Here is a 25,328-nt window from a genome sequence, read left to right as displayed (position 1 = left end):
TAGTTCCACCTCCTCTGGGAGTGTGTGTGTGTGTATGTACGTGCAGCGGGATAAACTACTGTTGCATTGCAGTGACCTCCACAGCTGCTGCTGCTGCTGCTGCTGCTGCTGCAGGAACAGAGGATACCGCAGTGTGCCCTCTCTCCAGCTCTCTGTTCACTCTTGTTTTATCCTTTTTAACCTTCTTTCTCTCTTTTAATATATGAAATGTATTTGCTGACAGGCCTGACAGCCTGACAGGCACAGGATAAATTATCCAATCTTTTCAAGCCAAAAACGCACCAAAATCTGATAAATTCTGTAGATCACAGTCTGCTCTCAAACCCCAAACTGTAAAAGCAAACCACATGTGCACACCAGAAGAGGCAGACCGAGGACGTGTTGAGTCTAAAGTCACTCTCAGACTGCTTATGTGCGTGTGTCAGGAGATCAGAAGCAGTCGTCCGTTTCACTGAATAAACCAATTGAAAGCATCATTGATATTGACTGTTTCAACGCCGATAATCCCACATGTGTTCAGTGTCTTCTTAAACTGAAGCTGAGCCTGGATAGTTGGGTTTACAGTTCTGATCAATCTACTGTATAGCATCCATACTTATAGGACCCTTCATTGCACAGATGATTATAGACAGACAGACAGGAACACCCCCGTCTGAATTCTGGGAGGTTTCAGTTCAATGGAACGCATTTTCCTCCAGGTCTCCCCTGGATCCACCGTGTTGGTATTACAATACAACATAAAACATTACCCGGGAAATTACGTTTACAGATAGTGTTTCAACATGTGTTCAGTACTTCTTCCAATACAAAAAGAAAAAATTATTTGATGTGGGGCAAGCATGGAGACTCTCTTCTCTTTACTTTACTATCTCGTAAAAACCTTACTCACCGGACTGGTGTGAAGGTGTCCTCGTTTAGTTTAAGTTGTGTTATAATCAGGATGATTGTTTCCATAGAACATACAACACAGATAAATAGCATGGTGATTGTGAGCCTCTCCGCTCACACTCAGTTTAAAAAGGGACAGAAAGAGAAGGGATTGGGTGCAAGAACAGGAGTTTATTGTCCAAAAAGATCACAAAAATACACGTTGCCGGTGCGGGGTCTTTACCCCCGGCTGGCCTTTTTTGGAACATTTTAGAGCTCCCCTAAGCTCCTAAAATGAAGCTTTCTTTGGAGCTTCTTGTCTCTTCAGTAGGGTTGGGTATCGTTTGAATTTCTACTTTTCGATTCCGGTTCTTAACGGTTCTCAATTCCGATTCTTTGAGGGGCAGGGTAACAAAATGATAAATGCTTCTTCCACCAAAAAAAATACATTTATTCGAGAAACTTTTACACAGGTTAGTGGTCAGTGTATGTTTTGGTCATTGGATTTTCTTTTCACAAATGGAAATTCAAAAACAAAAAAACGACTGGATATTTGATTTTCGTTTTCAAATTGAAAAACCAAAATTGAAATACAAGGCGTTTTTCTTTATCATGGTCAAAAAGGGATTTACTAAACTTAAAAAACGGGATGATTTTCATTTTCTACTTCTCAAAACAAAAAATAAAATCATTAGAAAACAGAAACAACAAAAAAAAACCCCGTTTTTTCATATTCTGCTACCGGAAGTTACCTTACAAAATAAGAGCGCAGATGAGGACGGTCAATCGTGTATCTACGGTCCATTTGTTTTCACAACGAAGACAGCCAAGACACATATTGAGCCCAGAAAATTTATGTTATTAAGGGCTGTGAATATAATAGGCCTGTGTCTAAAATGGACAGCATTGTTTGGAGATTTCAACTATACAGCGGTTCTGCACTGCGGTCAGCCGTCTCTCGAGTTTGTTATTATTTTTTCTGCCAATAGTTCTTCGTGAGATCGATCCTGTTGGACTCAGTAGGCTAGTAGTGAAACTACTCCCACAACAAGTACTATGAAGTACTTACTGTGTACTTTTTGAGTAATCCTCTGTCAATGTCCCCTCCTGAGATCAAGAATGCATGTTTCTCTGCTATTTTGAATCAGCGTTAAAACACCTTTCTTCATGAGACTGATATTGTTGGACAGAGTATTTTAAGAGGATATGGAGGTTTAGTAAATCCATTTTTGACCATGATAAAGAAAAACGCCTTGTATTTCAATTTTGGTTTTTCAATTTGAAAACGAAAATCAAATATTCAGTCGTTTTTTGTTTTTGAATATCCATTTGTGAAAAGAAAATCCAATGACCAAAACATACACTGACCGTTAGTTTAAAGTAATATTCACATTAATCAGTCTGTTTATATTCACTACTATGTAATTGTAACCTGAGAACCACTGAAGCTACAACAGTGCAACAGTCCAACTTTTAAAGGAACCCCCCCCCCCCCCCCCATTTAAAAACAGTTCTTGTTGAGAAAAACAAGCATATCTGCCTTCTCAGGCATACCGGGAAGAAAGGTTTGAACATTTTAAAGTAAAATGCTTCAATCTGGTGCACTTTAAGCAGAATTACTAGAGACTAGATATAGGGGGTACAACTCTAAACACCCATATGAAAAAGATTGGTTTACATTTTAATAATTAAATAAGTATGTGAACATAACCAGTAACCTACCATAGCCAATAACAAATACATGTAACATATTTAATTTTTGTTGTTCATTCATATCTTATTTTATTTATGCATATTTTTTTTATCTCTCCAGTTTAAAACGATATGTCTGGTTTACTGTCCTATAGTATACATTGGAATGATTTCAAACCTGTTTTATCCCAATAATTATAAAGGAGTGCCTTGGAAATATGTGTTTACATAAATTGTGATCAAAACGTTTGAGACCCACTGAGATAACTAATGGCACATTTCCACTGCAGCGGGGTAGCCCCGTTTAAGCGTCCCTAAGCATCCTCGCTCAGGCCTCGGGCTGCCTCGCTGGCCGTCCGAGGCCGTGGCGCATTTCCATTACAGTTTAGGACCTGGGGTAGCAACACAGTGTAGGCGGGGCGATCGGCTTCACATTTCGAGTTGTTCCGTCGAGCTCCTGCTGGATTTTATCATCCCCAATGAGATGTAGGAACGTCGTCACCTCCTCGGTAGACCACGGTGTGCTTTTCTTCGACGTTGCCATTTTTGTAGCTCCTCCGTTTACAATAATGCTGTGTATAAAAATGCTGCAAGCTTGCTTCTAGATATATATGCGACGCTAGGGATGATCTCGCGCGCAATCTTGTGACGATTCCCTCTGACCAATCAGCAGTCGAGAGTGTTGACGTCACTAGTTCAGCCCTGGCCCTGGCCCTGGCCTGATAGAACCACGATTTTATGGGGCCGGAAAAAGTACCCGCTAGCCGGTGCTGCGCTATATGGAAAGGCCACCAAAAACTGGCCTGGACGCTTGAGGACGATTAAGGACGCTTAAACGGGGCTACCCGCTGCAGTGGAAATGCGCCATTAGACTAAAGTGAACTATCTAAACACTCGGAGTTCTTTACCTCACTGAGCTGTAGTTATCAGCCACTCAGTCTGACTGGAGAGGACTCTCCCTCCACATCATCAGGCGCATTCACACCGCAGTACTTTTCCCACAAAGGTTCATGAGAACTTAGTTCATGAGAACTCTTTAGTTCTCATGAACTAAGTACAGATCGCGTTCACACCGGAATAAGTCCCTGGGAGAGGATTAGGTAAATGAAGCCGCTGACATCACTTCTTCTTCTTCTGCTTTGGGTTTACTGGCAGGCCGCAAACCACTTCACGGCGTATACTGCCGCCCAAAGTCCCCGGCCGGAAGTCCCCGGAGTTGGGGACTGGCTTTAGTAGAAGCTGCTGGGACCATGGATGTATAATAAGAACTGGATACAGCGTGGGAGGCGGGGCCTCATTCATTCCTATGAGAGTTGCTCATTAGCGCATGATGATAAAATGGCCCAACTTTTGAGAGAGTGAAACGTCACAGATTACCCGGCATACCTGAGAAGTACCCGTATGTGCGCTCATAGAGCATGCACAACTTTAACCAAAATGCTCGTTCACATCAAGCACGTCAATTTGCGTACACGTAACAGCACCGCACAGTTCATGACAGCATGGTAATGATTTGTTATTATGATGGATTTGATATTAACGAGGCGGCAGTTAGCAGATATCCAAGCAACAGAGCTTCATTTAGCATGAAAGAATGATTGCACTGTATATATATATATATATATATATATATATATATATATATATATACTTATAATAATAAGTAATATTAACTTTATTTAATACAACATTTACGGTACAAGATTCAATCATACAGCCCATGTAGTATGATAATGAATTACAGCAAACATGTGCAATATATCCATTATTACAGCTCCGTGGGATGGCAGTAAGACGATATGGGTCCGTTCTTATTGTGCATCCATGGGTAAAGATAAACGCAACTCACATTGGTTTCTCAAACAGCATCTCTGTAAACTACGTGTATTCACTGAATTTCACTCTCTGCCTTTAACGGCTCGTTGTAGCTCCAATAGCTCCAGCCCCCACCCTCCCTGTGAGCACAGTGTGCTCTGATTGGTCGGGACACGTAACATGAACGTGCCGGGCGGCGCGGTCCCGTGGGTTAGATGCGTGTTCATAATGCAGAGGGAAATAACTCTCAGAATAACGTTATTAGCACATTATTACAACTTGAGGAACGAATGTTTTTAATAAGTTTATTTAGTTTAAAAAAAATTATCCAACGATTTACAGACCACTCTTTCCCAATGTAAGTCAATGGGAAAAAGTGTTTCCGGGCCTGGCAACCAAACAGAAGTGTAGTACCGCCGTTTGGCCAGCACGAATATTTTCATCTGAGTCCGGCGCACTTCCTGGGGGCTTGGCTGGGACTCCCAGCAGCTTCTACTGAAGCCTTCCAAGTAAATCGCCAGAACGCCGACACCTCCTCTTCTCCACCGCTCCCATGTTTTATTTTGTGTTGCCATAAGTTAGTCTTGCGTTTCTGCGCTGGGCTAATGCTAATAATGCGAGGATAATAAAATGGCGGCTTCACAACACTTTTTGGGAGTTTTACGGGGCGTGGTTTGCAATCCGCCCAGCCAATCGGACATAGGAACCTTTTTCTCCCACGAAAGTCCCTGCTCTCTAGCAGGGACGGAAAAGGGGGTGAAAAGGTTCTCATGAACTAATTTTAGTTCCGGCTCTTTTTGGTGTGAACGCAACCTTTCGGAACTATATCGGAACTAAAGTGGGAAAAGTACTGCGGTGTGAACGCGCCTATTATAGAAACATCTTCTTCTTCCGTTAGAGCAGCTAGCACCAGATTCTAATAACAGCGCCGGTACCGGTGCACCCTCCCTTTCTCCCACGCTCGCTCCCACGCTACTTTGGCTGTGAGCTGTGGGTGCCAGATAAGCCAACATCCCCCATTTTCATCACTTACAGCGCCCATTGTACAGGGCAAATGAAAGGTGTAACCGGGATGAAAAGGGTGTTACATTTACTTAATTATGAATGTTGTTACATCAAGGCCGAAAATTAGGATGAGCCCCAACGGTCAAAACATTTTTTTTTCCTCCCAGAGCTGTCAACGCAGCGCCTCCACAGATCTGGCGCCCTAGGCGAACATCTATAACGCCAGTGCGACGGGCCGGCCCTGGTCCCAGGTTACGCTGTAGGAAGTGTAGGTACAACGCTACATTTCCCGCCGCACTCCTACAGTAGGCTACGGAGAGCGGCGAGAAACATTTCCTCAGGCATCGAAAAGCGGAACCGAAATTCACATTTCTAAATGATGCCGTTGGAATCGAAATGTTGGAACTCGGTACCCAACCCTACTCTTCGGCTCCACATTAGGGGTGAACAATTCATCTGAATTTGATCAAGATCCCAAAATGAACTGGTGTAATCGCAGGAGGCAAAATGTGTGTGAACCTACCATTCTGAATGTTTTATCGAGATGATGCAGAGCAACACATAAGTTCTTAAAAATTTGAATAAAAGTTACAAAGCCATTTCCGAATTATTTATAATTGTGTATCATATTGCAATTGCAATATCAGTCAAAGTCATTGTGATTAAATAATTTTCACTCAGCCTCGTCTACGTTAACCCCCCCCGCCCCGCCAATTTTTGTTGTCATCTGTTATGAATGGTGGTATGCACAGTGATAGATGTGTAAGCCTAACTAGTTGTTTAGTTGTGATTGTAAGTTATGTATTGCACAATTTTTTTCACAATCATATTATTTGGTATTCATGTTACAGATTGGTCAGGATGGTTAGCAATCATTTCACTTTCGCTGCTTTTATTTTTTTGTCATAGTCAGTCTAGGGAAAATGTGGTTTTACCTTGTCCGACGCGTATCACACCTGTAGTCCAGAGTCAGGGCAGTCACTCTCTGAGCCTGATGACTTCTCACTTGTCTCCTTAACCCCATCTGGTTTTATTGTTATGGGATAGTGGTTTGCAAAAGACATAAGACCTGACACACACACATACACACACTAGCATGTTTTATGCTGATTTACTGTACACACAGATGCGCACACACACGGACATGGGCACACGCACATGTTATATTTCTGTATGTGTGGGAGAGCTCCCCATGCCCGTTGCAGTGTTTCAGTGTGTCAAATGTCATCAATGTGTGACAGCCTGCCAACACTGCTGTCACACACTGCAGGAGGTGTGTGTGTGTGTGTGTGTGTGTGTGTGTGGATTACAAAATTGTAACAAATAATGTCAGAGTGAAATAAATCTCTATTTAATCTCACACAGGATGTGCCAATGTTTCAGTCTACACGTGGTCAGGGAAGACCATCCAACACGAGTGTATAGATTGCAGTGGTGCGTCAAGGATCTGAGGTTTGTGATGAATCTCAGTGCACCGTGGTAGACGGTGTCCAGCGAGTGAAGGCACTGAGAAGATGCATTCATATAAACCACATCTCCATAATCCAGCACAGACAGAAAGGTTGCAGACACTAGTCTCTTTTTGTCCTCATAGGAAAAACAAGACTTGTTTCTAAAGAAAAAACCTAATTGTATTCTTAATCTTTTCAAGAGTTCCACAATGTGTGGTTTAAAAGAAAGCGAATTGTCAATTATAATTCCAAGATACTTATACTGCAACACAGATTCAATCTCCGTCCCCTGCAAGGTGGCGATAGGAGGAAGGTTCAAGACCTTGGGTTTTGCTTTCGAGAACATCATTAGCTTTGTCTTGGCAGCATTTAAAACAAGTTTCAATTCACACATGTTGGATTGTACAATGTTAAAAGCATTCTGGAGCTGACAAAGAGCCTGCTTCGGGGTGGACGCAGAACAATAAATAACTGTATCATCAGCATATAAATGCAAATTTGCATTCAAAACATTGTTATTAAGACTGTTAATGTAAATAATAAATAATAATGGTCCTAAAACAGATCCCTGTGGCACACCCTTGGATACCTGAAGAGATGTTGAAGTTAAGCCTTCTGCCCGCACCCACTGTGATCTGCATGAAAGATAGTTCTCGAACCAACAGACAGCCTTATCTGAAAGACCGATACTAACGAGTCTTTGTAACAGTAAGGCATGATCCACTGTGTCAAAAGCCTTTGACAAGTCAATAAAAAGTGCTGCGCAATGCTCTCTATTGTCTAAGAAGTAAATAAGATCATTTACTACTTTTAAGGCAGCTGTTGTAGTGCTGTGTTTTTTCCTAAAACCAGATTGAAACTCAGATAAAATATTATTTATTGATAAAAACTCCTTCAGTTGGAAATTGACCAGTGATTCCAGTACTTTAGTTAAAACACATAATTTGGAGATGGGTCTGTAGTTGTTTAGGAGAGTGGGGTCACCCCCTTGTGGGAGAACAAAAGCAGATTTCCAAATAAGGGGAATTTCGTTTGTCTCCAAGGACAGATTAAAAAGATAAGCCAAGGGGAAAGCTATAAAATCAGCTGCTAACTTTAAAAAGTACGGCTCCAGGTTGTCAGGACCTGCTGATTTTCTTGGTTCCAAACTTTTCAGGGCTTTATGCACCTCTGAGACTGTTACTGGAATAAAAATAAACGGTTCACCCTCCCAGATACCACCGTCAGAGCGATCAGTGGCTCCTTGAGCTATGTTCTGCGAGGTAAACAGCGAACCAGAAGCAATAAAAAGTTCATTAAAACAACCAAGCATTTCTGCCTTATCAGAGATTAGGAGTCCTCCTTCACAATGCAATGTGGAAGCTCTATAACATTTCTCTTTCCAGCTAATGATTTAATAGTTTTCCAGAATTTAAGGGGATTATTTAAGTTGTCTGAAGTTTCAGTTAGGAGATGATCCGCTTTGGCTTTTCTGATTTTAACGGTAAATGCATTTCGCAGCTGCCTGAAGAGCAGCCAATGTGACCCAAGACCTGTACTCCTGGCTTTTGACCATGCCATATTGCGCTTGTGTAGTAAATCAGAAAGATCTGATGTGAACCATGCATTGTCTCTGCCTTTTACTCTGTCGTTTCTTAAAGAGCCTGTGACAGCCTCCCAACAACTGTTGTGCAATGAAATATTGGGCTACTAGTCATCTTGAACCGTCAGTTTAAAAAAGAAGGTGTGATACCGTTCCGATAAATATTAATAATATCGAACATCGCGGGGAAATTCCTTCGACTCATTTTGAAGTTTTGGGGGAAGCCGGAAGTGACGTCAATGCGGGAACGCTTCACTGTGCGGCGAGAGAGCCAAACACGGACAAAGTGTGTTGTCATGCATTGAAATGGTGAATTACTGAGTTTAGGCACGTTAATAACGTTTTAATGAAGTTGACTACAGTATATTCATATTTGTCAGTGCTTTCATGTCAATTCGGCGAACATCAACATAAATGATCGTGGTGAAGATGATGATTAAATTAGGATTACAAATCGGTAGTGAGAGCTACTGAATTTCCTCCCGTCGGATGTGATATAAAAACAAATCGATTATTTTTGTAGTTGTAAACTCAAGTGGATGAAACTACATTTATTAGTGCTTTCATGTCAATTCGGCGAACATATGATACATTAAATGATCGTGAGGATGATGATTTAAAAATCGTTTGTTTGAGCCGGTCTGCATTTCCTGATGAGAAAACAAACCGATGCTTTTTGTAGTTGTAGTACACCAACATGGATTAAACGTGTGGTTTTTTTACCACAATGTTGGGGAAATTAATGGATAAAATGCACGGATTATTATTATTATTCCCACTCCGATCGGGACACGGTCCACCGTTTCCCCGCAGCGAGGCTCCCCCCGTTGACAGTTTACGTGGGCTGGGCTGGGTGCAGTGGCGGACTGGCCATCGGGACGAATCCCGATGGGCCGGTACCGAAGTGGGCCGGTCGAGAGTCCCGGGATGATTTTTAGTCCCATTCCACCACTGGCTACATGACCATATGATCGCCCATATTGACGCACCTAATTCCTAAACTTCTAACAGATACAACATAAACCGATCCTTCAGCCTCATATGAGCTCTCAGACACGTTCAACATTAAACTGTCATCGCTGTCTGAGCTTGCTGCTGTGTGCACCATCGTGCGTTTACATGCAGATGCTGGGATCCTGAACGGTGCAGCTGGAGCGCTGTGCCCGCAATGACGTCACACATTATTTGGCGGGACTTGAAGAATCCCCGAGAAGATCCAGAAAATGGTCAACATTGAAGGGCAGATTAATGGTTATCAAAGTACAAATATCCAAAATCAGTTCAGTAACGGTTTTCAAGGGGACAATATTTACTCAAATTGATGGGTTTGGATGATGGGGGAAACTCGTGTCACAGGCTCTTTAAGGGAGCAACTATTTTAATAAAACCATCATAAAATAATGTCCAGGCAGTTTCAACATGTGCAATGAGATTGATTTTGTCCCAATCAAATAGAAACAGGTCGTGGAAAAAACCTTGCTCTACAAAATGTTTCATATCACGCTTTATGATAAGTACATATGCCAGGCCTGTAAGTGGCGCTGTAGTCTGCCACAAAAGCAGCGAAGAAGACTTCCCGCACATGGTTGCCCTTCTGTTTATTCTCCGCTGTGGCTCTTTTTCTCCCTCCCCGAGGCAAGCATTTGCTCCTCCTGCTGCTGTAATTCAATGCAATCCCTCCCCGTCGAGGCAAGCAAGTACATTACATTATTACATTGCATTTAGCTGACGCTTTTATCCAAAGCGACTTACAATAAGTGCGTTATACACATGCCGCTTCCATCACATTAGTATGCATAACAAGTGACAGGTGGTGTGGAGTTTTTTCACTTCAGTCACAATATTCATGCGTATGCTGTTTTTCACACAAAGATGCATTACATCTACAAACAGAGCATACAATGAGAGCACATGATACACTTTTGGTGTTTGTTTCATTTCTTCGGTAATGTTACAGAATGTTTCGGAAAATGAAGATTCCAGGACCACTTTAAATGTTTAGTTTACAATCGTTTCCCAATGACCCGGAATAGTACTGCCAGAACGAACAATATCCAAAATGTCTTCTAGTTTATAAACTTCAGCCATTCTGTTTACACAGGGGTCACTACTCGTTCTGTTTTCAGTCGTCCTCATCACCACACTTATTAAAAGGGTATTGACTACATTCTGATCAATATATACAGAGCGTTTTGCATAGTAGTTTCCCATTTTTAATTTTACTTTAAAGAAAAGTGAAAGTATAGAGAAAAAAAAAATCCCTGGCTTCAATCAACCCACTGGTTATTAGTCTTCTTCTTCTCCATCCAACTCATCAGCATGGATCTTTTCAAGTCTCTCCTTGAGGCGTCTGCAGTTTTTGAGATTGTGCAGAAAAGCCTCAGAAGCGCCTCGGATCCTCCATTCATCCGCGCAAATGTCTTTATCAATAAGACTCTGGCCAATCACAGTAATGAAGTCGGCGAGCCAAAGTCTTTTCATTAACGCGTTGTAATTGTTTCTGAAGAAAAAATCGGGCATGTCATTCAGACACTCGTGCTGTCTCTGGCCGGGGTGACTGACTCGGCATCCGTTGCAGATTTCTTCTCTGTACCGATGCAGCACCCTCTCCAGAATATCAACCAACTCCGATTTCACTGTGTCCATAAACAGAGACGTCTTGGCCCCAGAAGTAACATCAGCAGCAGTAGTACTGTAAGATTCGGGTATCCAAAATGGTGATGATGATGGTAGTCCAGGAGTCTGTTCCTGGCTGCAACTCGCAGGGGGAGTCTTGGTTTTTCTCAGATCCATGGCTAGTTTTCAACGGTCGTCTTAGTGGGGTCCTTCGTTTTAGATGATTTGCTGAGTGGGGGTGGGACTTATTGCATTGAGGGGGAGTCATCTATATAATTGGGTTTTTAAAAAGTTCTTTAAGCTTTGTAGCTTTTTCATCTATCATTTCCAACCAAGCAGCAAGAGGTCAAAGAATAAGTTTGTCACGATTTTACGGAAAAAGTCAAAGTATAGTTTGTCAGAAGAAAATATGGAAAAGTCATTGTGTACAATAGTATGTTGAAAATCAAAAAAAAGAAACTCAATTCATTACAAAATAATTAATATTTTACCAAGTTATAAAGTTTTGCATCCATTAAAGAAACCCCATTCCTTACAAAGTACTTAATATTATACCCTTTGTTAAGTGTTGCATACATCAAAGTATCTTGGTAGCAGAAAATAACTAAAATATGTAAGGTTATGAGAAAAAAAAAACCTACATTGTTTAACTGAACAAACAGTGGCGACTGGTCACCTAGTGTCAGCAGAAAGTATTAAAAATAATGATTACAAATTTTTTTTTTTTTAAATACAAAGATATATTTTAAGATCATGTTTAATCATCTGATTCGTCTGTACATTGCTGTTTTAGTCTGTGTTCTTCTAATTAGTGTCTACAGTATGTGCCTATTGAGCTGTTTAGAGCCATGTGGGACAAAACCCGATCCTGCCCTTCCCTCTCACTGTCTAACTGAATGGTGACTGTAAAAACTACACTGCGCATGCTCAGAGTATTTTCCTATGTAATGTGTGTGGCACAAAAATAATGACCATAGGGGCACTGAGCTGCCATCCTCACCATACGTCATCTCACATAATTCAGAGCTGATTGGCTGTAAGTACGTGTGCCGCGAAAAGTGTGGTGTGTGAAGAGGAGACGAGAGAGCTGCAGTGACGCATCCTAAAACCCAGAAGTTGGCTTCCCTCGACAAAAAAGCAATGAGATTTCTCCATAGGATTTTAGAAAATAGCTCCAAATAAGATCTGTGGGAAACGTAGCTGTTAGATAAATGCACGTTTTGTTCAGCCGGATAATATCCAAGTCTACCCTACTTTTATAATTTCGAAAATCATAAATCTATTGATTAGATTAGATTTATGATAGACTTTTGAAACTACAAGAACATAAGGAGGACTTTTACAAAAAAGTAAGAGATTTTTGTCCAGAAGGATAGGCAAATGGACTTAATCTTCAAGTCAAGGTAAGACTGCAATTTGATTGAAAATGGGATCTTACTAAGAGAGAACAATTCAATATTTAAATGATAAAATTACATTTTTTGGGTATCCTTCTGTTGAACTGTCTGTTTAAAATTAATTGAAGCATCAGACTAAAGAGGCTTTTGAAAATAATATTATATTTTGATTTAGGTCAAAATATAATATTTGTAAACCTGAAGAGTCAGTGCCAGTGCCTCACCAGCCATGAACCTCACTGCAGAAGCTTATAGACATCTACGTTTTTTCGTGCCCCACCACTTTTGTACATATATGCCACTGTGAACAAGTGTTTAAAAAACGACCATTAAAAGAAACCAAATTCCTTACAAAGTACTTCATATTCTACCAGTTGTTAAGGCGAGACACGGCAGGCAAAAACATCGTTTTTCAAGTACTGGTCAATTTTGAGATTTTGTGCTATTTTGATTCTATAACATGTTTTCTTTCAGGCTTTTGGAAGGAAAACGTACAAAATACACATTAAGTGTTTATTTTACTATAGTTTGTCTATTTGCGTCTGTAGATTTCTCCTAAATTCACCAAAAGTTAGCATTTTAACGTAACATAAAGTACCGCGACCGCAGTGTGCACCATGTCAACAGAGATATCGTTGGAAAGCTGTGTCTCTCCTACACAATCTCATCGGATCCAAATATGGTCATTTCCATTGTATCAGCAACCAATCGTGAAAGTACAAAGGGGTCTTAAACCAAGAAACGAAATCTCATTGGCTGGTGTTAATTTCTGACAACGTTCAGATGCGTCAGGTGGTGTGCTAAAACACTTCCTGGTTAGCTTTCCGCTAGAAATTGAAATCTCAAAATGGCAAAAGAACGGCGAAAAAAATGTTCACAGAGAAGACGACAACAATTGTCACTTGCAAGAAGCAAGGTTATACAAAAAACAAATGACTCGAACATGAAATACCTTCATGGAGTGCGTCGATGCGCAAGCTGTCATCCAAAGAACAGGAGGGTTTAGCTAGCGCCTCACTGCAATCTTTAAAGAACGTTTTCTCAAAATGAGTTTTCTCTCCTACTCTGAGTTCGAAATGTCAACTTCAGTAGCATGTACATACACCAAACCTTCCAGTTATATTCCTATCAATATTATGAAGGCTTTTACAGAGGGGTTGTTCATATATCATTCATAGCCTGAATTATACAACATTGTATACCTAGAAACATGGCGAAAATTGATATTTTAGGGCTGTTGACAGTATTTTCTGATTTATGGAGTGATAAAAAGAGATATCCAATATCCCTTCTGTAAAAGCCTTAGATACTAATATGACTACAAAATGAAACAAGAATTTTGAACCTGGCTTTATCCAAAGTTCAGATTTCGATTCCTGAAATGTGTTAAAATATGTGCATATTTAATGAGATAATGGGTAATTTGCATATTTAAACATGCTATTTCAGAAAACTTGTAATACAAAAAACGATTGCCGTATTGTAAGTAATTAACTGGAGAAATTTCTAGCGGATACCTTTAAGTTAAAAAAATTACCCTATTCACCTGAGGTGTCTCGCCTAAGTGTTGAAAACATCAAAGTGTATCTAACATATGCGTAGGAAGCATCCTGAATGTGGGGGGGGGGAATTTTTAACGGGGGGTTTTAAAAAAAAATAGATTTCCTTTATTCTGGTGCATTTTAACAGGTGGTTTGATACTTTTATGTGGCTATACTAGCATGAGGAAAATGATGGTTACATTTTGTAATTTCATCCAGTAGTAAAGAAAGGAAACATATTTGATTATTAATTCAGAGCCATCTTAGAATTAATAAAAAGCAGTTTAAATGCCCATTTTTTGTACATTTATATACAACAATAAATATTTGTGAGTGCATTGAACAGAGTTCCCGTTAGAATATTTTTTCGCCGGTCAAAATGTCCGTTAAAGTTTAAATCTTCCAGACAGAATTAGAAAAGTGGCGGTCAAAGGTCTTCTTTGTTATTTATTGAGCTTTAAAACAAATTGATATGATTCTATATCAAACAAACTAATTATAGTAGATTAACTACATTATTCAAAAGTGTAGAGTAACTTACAATAACACGGGAATAATAAACGGAGCGCTCTCCCTCTCCTGACAGCCCGTCAGTATCATGCAGCTCGCGGATCAGTAATGAGTGACCCGACAGTAAAACTAAACATATCTATAACTAGTTACGGTAGTTTGAGAGGTCATTAAAATAGCTACGTGTGATATTCTAACCTGAAGTGTGTGCTTTTTTCCGCTCACCGCTGCATGTGATCATGCAGAGCTGCGTGTCCACTCGTCAGCAGCAGCTCTCTCTCTCCCGTCAGATTAGACTTCACTCGCGTTTATGTCCACATCGATCAGATCCAGCTAGTTCTAGCTAATGATATGACTACCTGCTTATTAAAAGACACCTAAACAATAAGCGTCGCTATGCAACCGGGTGAGGCCGCAAAGTATAGCGCAGCATTATGCATTTGTTTATATGCCCACCGGAACCCCGAGGCATTACCCCCTAATCCCACCAGGAGCGTCTGCGCTGCGCTGCGGCTGCGGCGTTTTTAGCGATCGCGGCCACTCTAGTCAATGGGTGCTATTCCACCAGACACGCTGCGCCGCAGCTCGAAGCGTCCCAGAAGCTCCTCGCTATAAGGAATTTCTAAAATATAGGATGAATCCTATTTTTAACGTGGCGCAGCGCGGCGCAGGCAGGAAGTGGCATGTTCATCCAACAACTGCGAGGCTGCACACACGACGCTCCGCTTCCGCAACGTTTTGAAACGCGCCTGGTGGGTTAGGACGCAGGAGGAGGTCGCAGCGCGGCGCAGCCGCAGCGCAGACGCTTCCAGGGGGTTAGGCTTGTTTGAGACGCGTTGCGGCTCGCCTCGAAAGTAGACGAGAATAGCCGATCGCAGCCGGGGGAGGTCTCAAAAAGCTGGCCTAAAGTCGGTGAGCTCCGAGTCGGCTTCTTCATCTTCTTCTTCTTCTCTCGGTTTTTTGGCGGATTGCAAACAACTTTAAGGTGCATACCGCCACCTCCGGAGTCGGCTTGACTCGGTTTGCATTTATAAAGAATGCACACATCATGTGTTTAATCGTTAATGTCAGATATGTACTAAGTAAATACATTTGTTCCTGCTCAAGATTAGATTCAACTTTATTGTTATTGCACATATTACAGGTACTGAGACAACGACATGCAGTTTAGCTTCTAACCAGGTGCAACAAGCAGTAAAGTGAAAAGTAATGTACACAATCTACAGAATAAAATATAGAATCAATTGAATGATGAATAAACAGTGAGGGGTATTAATACACTAGATATACACAGCAGCCTGAGAGCAGTATGAACAGTGTGTATGAATATGCTATAGGCCTATATAAAGTATGAAAACGGTAAGCAGTGCAAAGTATAAAATATATAGATATTAATTTCATGATGATAAACATTGTGGAACAATGATGAAAAATGGGAATGGATGTGGCGACGTAAAACTGACACAAAACAACAACAAACTTTTGCCGAGCCAATTGGAGAGTTTCATCACCAGCACGTGGTAAAAACCACCAATGAGCGCTCAGCTCGAGATACCAGCGAGACGTTTCCCATCAAGCATTTCGCTTCCGCAGCCCGTGGAGAGGAACTGCGCCGCCTCGCCGCGCCTCGCTCTCAAGGCTGCGGGCGTCTTTGTCCCGCGAGATTTCAACGTCTCATGTAGGCGGGCCTCCAGAGCAAGTCGGACAAAATGACTAACCATCATGCAACGCACTAGCAAGACGTTGATCGCAACTGCGCAGGTCTGCGCAGGTCTCGCTTGTCTCAAACAAGCCTAATACCAACAGATCAACGCAAAATCAACCCATCCAGGACATCTCTTTCTCCACATTACGTGTTAGGCATTAGAATTGACTATTCTTGTCTGTCACATACTCTTTTGTCTGTCACATAAATGGCGCAAGTTGCGCAACTGATGCGGTATTGCGCTAAGCGGAAATTATTTTGAACGGACACTTTGACCGGAGAGATTTAGATTTGCCGGTCTTCAGCATATTTTACCGGTCGTAGTCCGGTAATTACAGGCTAACGGGAACTCTGGCATTTAGAGATATTGTTGTGGAGAGTCATTTATATATAAATCGCAAAATACATTTGTGAATCCTTCTGTGAGCATTTATTAATATTGAGACTGATCTGACTCCATACCGATGTTCACCTAGAAATGGTATCATTGACTTAAATGTTCTCTCTGCCGTCTATGTTGGTCATATGATGCCCCTTGACTGAAATGCTTCCTGTTCAATATCCCCACTGATTTCCTTAACATTCTGGGATGAGAGTCCACATCACAATTTACTCTAAACTGTCATTTCCCTTTCATCACTCACCTCAGCAATGGACCTCTCTCCACTGTCCCTGTGTTCTGCCTCTGACTCACTCTCAAGCGCCTAGATGTCAAGAGAGGTGGTGAAGTGATCATTATGTATTGAGCAGTATACTCTTTCACATTGAATCATAACAAGTCATACTGAATGTAAATACAACTGACTCTAAAGTAAGTCCCAGTCTGTGACATTGGACATTTTGAAGACTCAAAGCCCCAAGCAGTAGGTAGAATATTAGCTAGTCTGTAATGTGCACAGAAAATAAATAGCTAACTGAATACTGGGATGGAAATTGCCTATAAGCACTCAGTAAAACATAAACACACACAAAAAGCTTCTGAATGATAAGAAGTATAATTAAAACATAATGCACATTACCCTTTTGAGAGAGAGTACCGAAGTTAAAGAACTCAGAAAATAATCTCAGTTAATCTCTTAACTGAGGCTCCAGTTAAACACACTGACTGCGTCTCTACAGTACATCATGGTGTTTACATGAGCACAGAGAGATCGGTTATTCATGTTCCCTGTTTACATGATAAATACTAGTAACCTGGCATTTCGATGCCTTTTCTCATCTAAACGATTCAGTATTTGTATCTCTATCATGACATAAAGACGAAACTCCTCTCCAGAAGTGAGACGCTTTTGCCGCCATCACTGTTAACTGATTAACTGCTACCAGCTGATGACTTGCTTTCCTCTTCTTTGAAAAAAATGTTCTTATGTCCATGTTGTCTGGGGGAGAAAACATATCAAACCAAGAGATCGTAAGCTTTGATTTTCGCTGTATTAACAATGTGGTGTGTGTGCCTTACCTCCGCTACCGGCATCGCTTCATACAACAGATCTGAGCTGTCCAACTATGGCAACACTCCTTGAACGTGCGCGCGCTATGGGAGAATCTGCCTTGCAGTGAAAACATGGTACGGAGTTTAATTGATTTGGGCATTCTCTCAATAAGCAAGTGGAATGGATTTGATAGTGAAGCACTGACACAGCGCTCTACAAAGTGCGGCGAGTGGATAGATCGATTCACGGACTTTCCACATGGTAGAAGTGGGGGGGTCTAAACTAATCATTTGAAAAAGTGGGGGGGACTTGTCCCACCCTCATATAATGGCTGCGACGCCCATGGTATCTAAAAGTATCTTAGTAACACAAGAAAAGAGAAAAAAGCATTGATGTTAACAAAACTGGATTGTTCCACTGAAATAGCGTTAAAATCAAAAGTGCCTTTAAAGAAAATGTATTCAGACAAAGTATTTTATTTTCCAAAAATGTTATGGTTTTGCATACATAAAAAAGTGTATTTACAGTTCCTTTGTGAGAGAATTACACACAAATCTGCCAATTGTCAGTAAAAAGTGTTAAAATCACAAACTTGCCTTTTAGAGAAACAACCTTTAAGAAAAAATCTAATCAGACAATGTACGTCATTTTCTGTTTTAAGGTTTTGCATACCTCAAAGTGTATCTAAAAGTATCTTGGCAATAGAAAAAAGCCAAAATCATCACTAGGGCCAAAAGAGTGGATGGAGGGGGTCTGAAGGACGGGTTTGGGCTGACAGCCCAGGGGCACGGCAGAGGACCAGGAAGGGGTCTCGGGCGGACGGCCCGGGGGCAAGGCAGAGTTCATTGTGGGGGTCTCGGGCGGACGGCCCGGGGGCAAGGCAGAGTTCATAAAGGGGCGAAGGCCACAGCGGGCAAACTCAGGGGGCCGAGCATGAGGGTGAAGGCAGCGACTGGAAGAGTCAGGGGCCGGGCCCGAGGGCGAGGGCCACGGCCGGGAAAGTCAGGGGCTGGGCTCAAGGGCTAAGACCGTGGCACTCAGGGGGCCGGGCTCGAGGGCGAAGACAGCGGCTCTCAGGGGGCCGGGCTCTCAGGGGGCCGGGCTCGAGGGCGAAGACCGCGGCCGGGAAACTCCGGAGGACGGGCATGTAGGCGCTGCCTTCTGGGTCCCACACCATCTCCTCAGTCTTCTTCACATTCAGCACAAGATGGTTAAAATCACACCACTGCACAAATCTGTCTATTCAGAGTGGTACGCCGATGAACTGCTGCCCCTGTGCATTAAGCCAAGGATGGCCGTATCATCGGAGAATTTGATTATATGGTTCTCGGGGTGGATTCTAGTGCAATCGTTTGTGTACAGTGTGAAGAGGACTGGGGAGCACACACAACCCTGGGGGGCTCCCGTACTGACTGTCCAGGGCTCTGAGAGGGCATTGTTGACCCTGACGTGCTGAGTGTGATTGGTTAAAAAAGAAAAATACAATTTCAAGATAAAAGGATTTATACTAATCTTTATCAGTTTTTTAATCAGAAACAGGTTTATTACCAGGTAGGTTTTTATGCACCACGACACCAAGTCAAATTCCTCATACGTGTAGTATGAGGAATTTGACTTGGTGTCGTGGTGCATAAAAACAAGAATTAAAAACACAGGTAGAGAACTAGAAAAATATTACAAATAATTAAAAAGATATAGTCAAATATAACAGTATTTACATTGCAATGGAATGAATAGAGGAATAAAATATGGAATAGAAATCAGCTGTAATACAAAGATGTGAAGCAAGATGCGAGGCTGCAATGTGTTAAAATGAATGCTCTAAAGATGTTAAAGAAATGTTAATGTTCAACAGTCTATGTAGCATTTGTGCTGCATTCGTGAAATGGTCTAACAATCAGAAAAATGAGAACACCATCGTATTTCACGCTTCTTCTGATCTGTTTCCTGTCACACAAGCATTGGAAACACTTGTTAAAATGTTATTTAAACGCTCTAGTTGAATCAAAATACAAAGCATATTTTTTAGGCTACAACGTCATTTAGTTCAAGTTAAAAGTTAAAGCCTTTTATTGTCATTGTACAAAAAATACAACGAGATTCAGAGTGCAACCGTGTCCCAGTGTGCAAAAACTAGACAAACATAACATTAAAAACACGGCAGTAGGACAGACAACATAAACAATCATACGGGGGGAATAAATTGTTAGAAATATTGATATCAAAATAGTTTTTAATTTTTAAAGTGCATTAAAAATGTGTATAAGGTGTATATGTGTGAAGATGATTACGGTTATTGCATTAAGTTCGGTTAAGCAGCCTGACGGCCCAGGGGTAGAAACAGTTTTTGAGTCTGTTTGTCCGTGACTTGAAGCTCCTGTATCTCCTCCCAGAAGACAGGAGAGAGAACAGTCTGTGACCTGGGTGAGAGCTGTCCTTTATTATTTGATTTGCTCTGCTGAGGCAGCGGGAGGTGGAGATGTGTTCCAGAGAGGGCAGGGGGCAGCTGATGGTTTTCTCTGCCATCCGTATCACTCTCTGCAGGGCTTTCTTGTCCGCAGCTGAACATCCAGCATACCACACAGAGATGGAGTATGACAGCACGCTCTTGATGGTCGCCCGGTAGAAGGACACCAGCAGCTTCTTGCTCAGTCGGTTTCTCCGAAGCACCCTCAGGAAGTGTAGTCGTTGCTGGGCCTTCTTAACTGCTGCAGTGGTGTGTGCTGTCCAGCTGAGGCTCTCCGATATCTGTACCCCCAGGAATTTAAAGGTCGATCCGTGTACAGCCATACAATTCCAACACTCCCTGTTACGACAATCTGGTATTTCAGTCTTTGTTACCGGAGATCCCGTCTGGAAGACGTTGTAAAAAATCATTTCAACTTGAAGTGCTGAGAAGCAGCAGTGCGCTCAGGTGCAGCGCATGTGCAATGGCATGCATTCTCTTCTCATCGGAAACAGTTCAAAAGATGCTGGTGTCAGAGAAGGTGCTATGTACTGTACACTAGATGTTTGGAGTGAACCACATGGCATAGTGTTAGTTGGAGATAGATTTGTAATGATTGCAATGTCAGCTCTCTGTAACCCTTCCTCTTCTTCTTCCTCCTCCTCCGCAGAGCGTTGGTGTGAGCGGTATGGAGACCTGCCGGGGGAGCTGCTGAGCGTGGAGCTGGAGAAGGAGCGCCAGGGGCTGGGTATCAGTCTGGCAGGAAATAGGGATCGTTCCCGCCTCAGCATCTTTGTGGTGGGACTCCATCCGGGGGGGCCGGCAGCTCGAGACGGACGCATTCGGGTGGGAGACGAGCTGCTGGAGGTGAGAACATCGACATGATGGATCCCCCTGAAACTCCATACAGACGTTCATGTTCTCTTACTTGATCCCCAGACTTCTCCTGTAGCACCACCATAAGGTCCACCTGGGATGAAGTGAAACATCGTAACTGTTGTTTGGGTTGTATTCAAATATACATACATTCATGTTCTCCTGAAGATGAAATGCCATCATCAGCAACCATCATCAATATGTGATTCTCTACCGTTCCTCCCAAAGCTATTGCACTGTTTAGCATGCTAACCTGCTAAACCTCATCACATTACTCATGCCATCATGTTCCACTTGGTTGCATCATTTGTACAGCTGTAGTGTGTGTAGTGTGTAGTGCTGTGTGTTTTGACCTTGGAAGTGTTACAATCAGAATCATCAAACTATCATGTGGAAATGGAGCTGAGTCACTGCAGGATGTGTGAATCGGTGTATTGACTTTAATATTTATCATTGTGCAAATCAATAACTGCTAATCAAAACCCCTTTCAGCCAAAGGATGATATATGTCCCTGTGAAGTGTGTGATGTCTTGTGAAGTATCAATAACAATATATCATCACAGATGGGAGGTTCATTCATAACATATTTCGGTTTTTCTGTCAGATTAACAACCAGGTTCTTTATGGGCGGAGTCACCAGAACGCCTCGGCCATCATTAAGAGTGCCGCCTCCAAGGTGAAAGTCATCCTGCTCAGGTAGGACTGCAAGGCATGCTGGGTAACTCAAACTATTTACAGGAATGTAATGCCCAGACTGCACACTTAGATTTAAGGTTTACTCAAATCGGAAAAACTCTCACAACGAAACTGCATGCATGACGTGGATAACAAATATATCAGCAACTAAACAACATCTTTAATTTTCATTTTTGGCTGTACATTTACAGTAAATTACTGGCTACTAGTTGCATGGATTTCACAATAATTTACTGTAAATATTTCACAGTAATTTACTGTAAATATTTCACAATAATTTAGAATAGAAGTACAACTACATACTGTGACTTTACAGTTGCCATGCCCATGGAAGTACTGTGATATAGCAGTACAGAGCTGTGGTATTATGGTACCTTGCTGTACATAAATTACAGTAATTACCTGTATTTTCACACGTGGATACTAATAACTGGGAGAGGCGGTCGTGGGGAGGAGGGCTCGGGAGGTTCAGGGAGATGGGGGGAGAAATTGTGGCGGTGGATGTTGAGGGAGATGTATGTGTGTCAGATGCAGTGGATAGGGAGAGCACCCCTGCCTGGTAGATCGTTCTAGCTTAAACCAATTTGTAAGGTTGCCATTTATTTGTATTCTTGCCATAGGATCTTGATAAAGTGATTTAATGCAGTTGATTGATTCTTTACTAAAGCCAAATGCTTCTAGACAGAGATAGAGAAACTTCCAGCTAACGCTGTCAAATGCTTTTTCTGCGTCCAGACTTAGGAGTAATGCACTCTCCCCCTTTCTCTTTACTTCTTGAATTACATGTAATGTTCTTCTTATATTATCATGTGTTTGACGTCCCTTGATAAATCCTGATTGATCTTCGTCTATCAGTTCCTTCATGAAATTCTCAATTCTCTTAGAGAATATTCTTGTGAAGATCTTATAATCACAATTCAGTATTGATATTGGCCTATAATTTTCGCAGCATTTTTTGTCCCTTCCCTCTTTAGAGATAACAGTGATTATGGCCTCTTTCCACGAGGGGGGGATTATCCCCTTCTTTATAGTTTCGTTGAATGATGCTAGTAACAACGGAATAAGTTCATTTTTACACATTTTGTACCATTCGGAGGGGTACCCGTCACTTCCTGGTGCCTTATTATTTTTTAAATGATTAATTGCCTCCTCCAGTTATTTTCCTGTGATATCCGAATTAATGATATTATTTTGTACCCTCCCTATTGCTGGCCGGTCTAGAGAGTCGAAACATTTTTTAATTGTTTCCTCCCCTGCTGCAGCTGGCTGTGAGTATTTCGAGTTCGGTTTTCAGAAGTGACTCCATGTATTTGGCTGTGGAGCTCTCCTCCGTGCCCTCGGGTAAGCAAAACACTCGGATGTTGTTTCTCCTCGATCTCCCCTCGAGATCAGTCAATTTTCCTTGCATCAATCGAGTCGGCTCCATCATCACCGACATCACTTCATTCACCTCCGTCTTCCACTCTTCCATATCTTATATGCGCTCCAGCGCCTCGGCTATGCTCACCCGTTGCGCCTGCAGCTCTTTGTTGTTCTCCGTAAGTTTACGGTCGAGTTCTTGTCGCAGATAAGTGATGTCCTCCCTCAGCTCCTTCTTTATTTCGTCTTTGAATGTGGATAGTTCTTGTCGTAGTTCGAGTTTAATGTCTTTAATTTCTTTGCTAATGGCGGCAAAGCCTGCTCGCAGTGCATCTGAGCCGTCGTGTTCGCTAGTATGGTGTTCGCTAGCCTCGTGCTCAGGGATTTCATCCATTGTAGGTTGATTTTTCACCTTGCCTGGTCCTTTACAATTTTTACTGTTCCTCAATGTTTTTACCCCACTCATTCCTTACTTTAAACGTAGAGTTATTTGCATTTAGTGGGATAATTTGCCCGACCTGGGAGAGCCTCTCACTCACACAACCAGTCTCTCCGCCATCTTGTAGAAGTCCTCCAATCGTTTTTTTTTAACTAGTTTTTGGAAAATATCTGGAAATAAGATCTGTGTTTGACACAAATTTAAGAGACGGATCACATTTTGTTCTACGACATTAAATCCATCAGCAGTGACCCCACTGCAGATTTTTGAAGAGTTTACGTGTCTGAAAAACGATGGTTGTTAACAAGTGGCTGAATAGGACTACAGAAGTTGTGGAGGACGTTGTACGTCATTACACCGAACACGTAAACACTCCCGCTAAGTTTGTTTGCCGCTGTTCTGCTTGAAAGCAAGTTCCTGCCTCTTGCAAAGTGTTAAAACAAACGCTTCAACTTGTACAATTTTGAATCTGTATTTTTTAATATCGATCTTAAGTTGGCGTGACGTTGAAGTTGTGCAACCTTCGGCTGTAGTTCGTTTATAGCATAACGTTAGCATTTTGCTTCTGGCGATTAGATTTATGATTCGAAAATGATAAAAGTAGGGTAGACATGTGGAGATTATCCAGCTGAACAAAACGTGCATTTATCTAACAGGTACGTTTTGCACAGATCTTATTTTTTACAATTTTCCAAAACCCTATGGAGAAATCCCATTGCTTTTTTGTCGAGGGAACCCATGCGCAGCTTTCTTCCGGGTCAGCCTACAAAAATATGTCATCCCTGCACCACTCTATTGAGAATGTAGACTGGCAGAAAGTGTGGGTCTATGCCGGGAAAATATCTATTTGTAATCGAACCAAATCTACACAGTTGGATCCCACATCGCACACATATAACAAATGAATGCATCTCCGCTCTGAAGTAAATGTAACTCTGAAATCGTATTCACTGTTTCTGGTCATGTGTGAAGCTAGAACACTACTGGTCTGGTATTGTGAAAGAACTGTCTATTATTTGTGGTGTTCCTATGTGCCTCCTGCTTGGTCTTCCAGATGGTCATATTACAAATGTCAAACACAAGATCTCTCTAGCCTATTGACCTTTGCCGCTAGGAAAAAGGTTTTACTGTTTTGGATCAAGGATGTTGCTCCAACAAAGAAATGGTGGCATACTCTTGTAATGGAGTGTATCCCTAACGAATACGTCTCATGTATGCTTCATTGTTCAGTGGACGCTTTTCATAAAGTATGGGCCCCTTTCTTGGACTATATTGGACCCACGCTGTCATCTTCTATATTACGAGTTTGCTCCTTCAGCCTATCGCTTCTATGTACTTATTTAAAAATGTTTAACTATTTACTATAATAACTATTATCGCATTTGTCTTTTTGTTGTTGCCTCTCTCCTATGGGTAGATAATGGTAGGGACTGGGGATCCGTATACTGTCCAGTGTTTTTTATTATTTGTATTTCTTACTCCTACCTATGCACCTTACTTGTCATGTCAAGTTTGAGCTGTTGTGTTGTAATTAACAAAAATGTATAGAGATATTATTCAAAAATAAATATATATAGTCAAAAATAAAGAAATGCAGTAAATGACAGGTTAAAATGTATCCTGATAAACCGGTCACAGTGATACTCTTCAGTATTACCAATGTGCAACAAACAGACACATGAAAACCCTCAAACTATGCAATATTAATAAGCTACCATTTACCCATCAAATGTAAACCCTGATACAAAGTGTAGCAGCTGCCATGTACCCATAATGCAACTGTACACCAGTTATATGTAAGATGTATCAGCTAATGTTTCCTGAGCCTCTAACAGCGGAGATGAGTTTTTATAAATGTTCAAATGTATAGATGGTAGTACAAACCAGAGCCTGGTTC

The 25,328-nt window shown here is 41.6% G+C and overlaps 1 protein-coding gene across 1 annotated transcript in view; it reads left to right on the top strand.

Moving 5' to 3' along the window:
• LOC117534332 (inaD-like protein) overlaps nucleotides 1-23,669 on the top strand; it is a gene marked incomplete at its 5' end in the record, with an annotated part of 92,792 nt that extends 69,123 nt beyond the window's left edge. The window contains 3 exon segments of the mRNA XM_034198526.1: nucleotides 20,731-20,927; nucleotides 21,542-21,633; nucleotides 22,896-23,669. Coding sequence (XP_034054417.1) covers nucleotides 20,731-20,927; nucleotides 21,542-21,633; nucleotides 22,896-22,905 — 299 coding nt within the window.
• Nucleotides 23,670-25,328: the final 1,659 nt, after the last annotated feature.

Source organism: Gymnodraco acuticeps, unplaced genomic scaffold, assembly GCF_902827175.1.
Source record: "Gymnodraco acuticeps unplaced genomic scaffold, fGymAcu1.1, whole genome shotgun sequence".
Classification (NCBI taxonomy): Eukaryota; Metazoa; Chordata; class Actinopteri; order Perciformes; family Bathydraconidae; genus Gymnodraco; species Gymnodraco acuticeps.
This window is presented reverse-complemented; position numbering and strand designations above follow the sequence as displayed.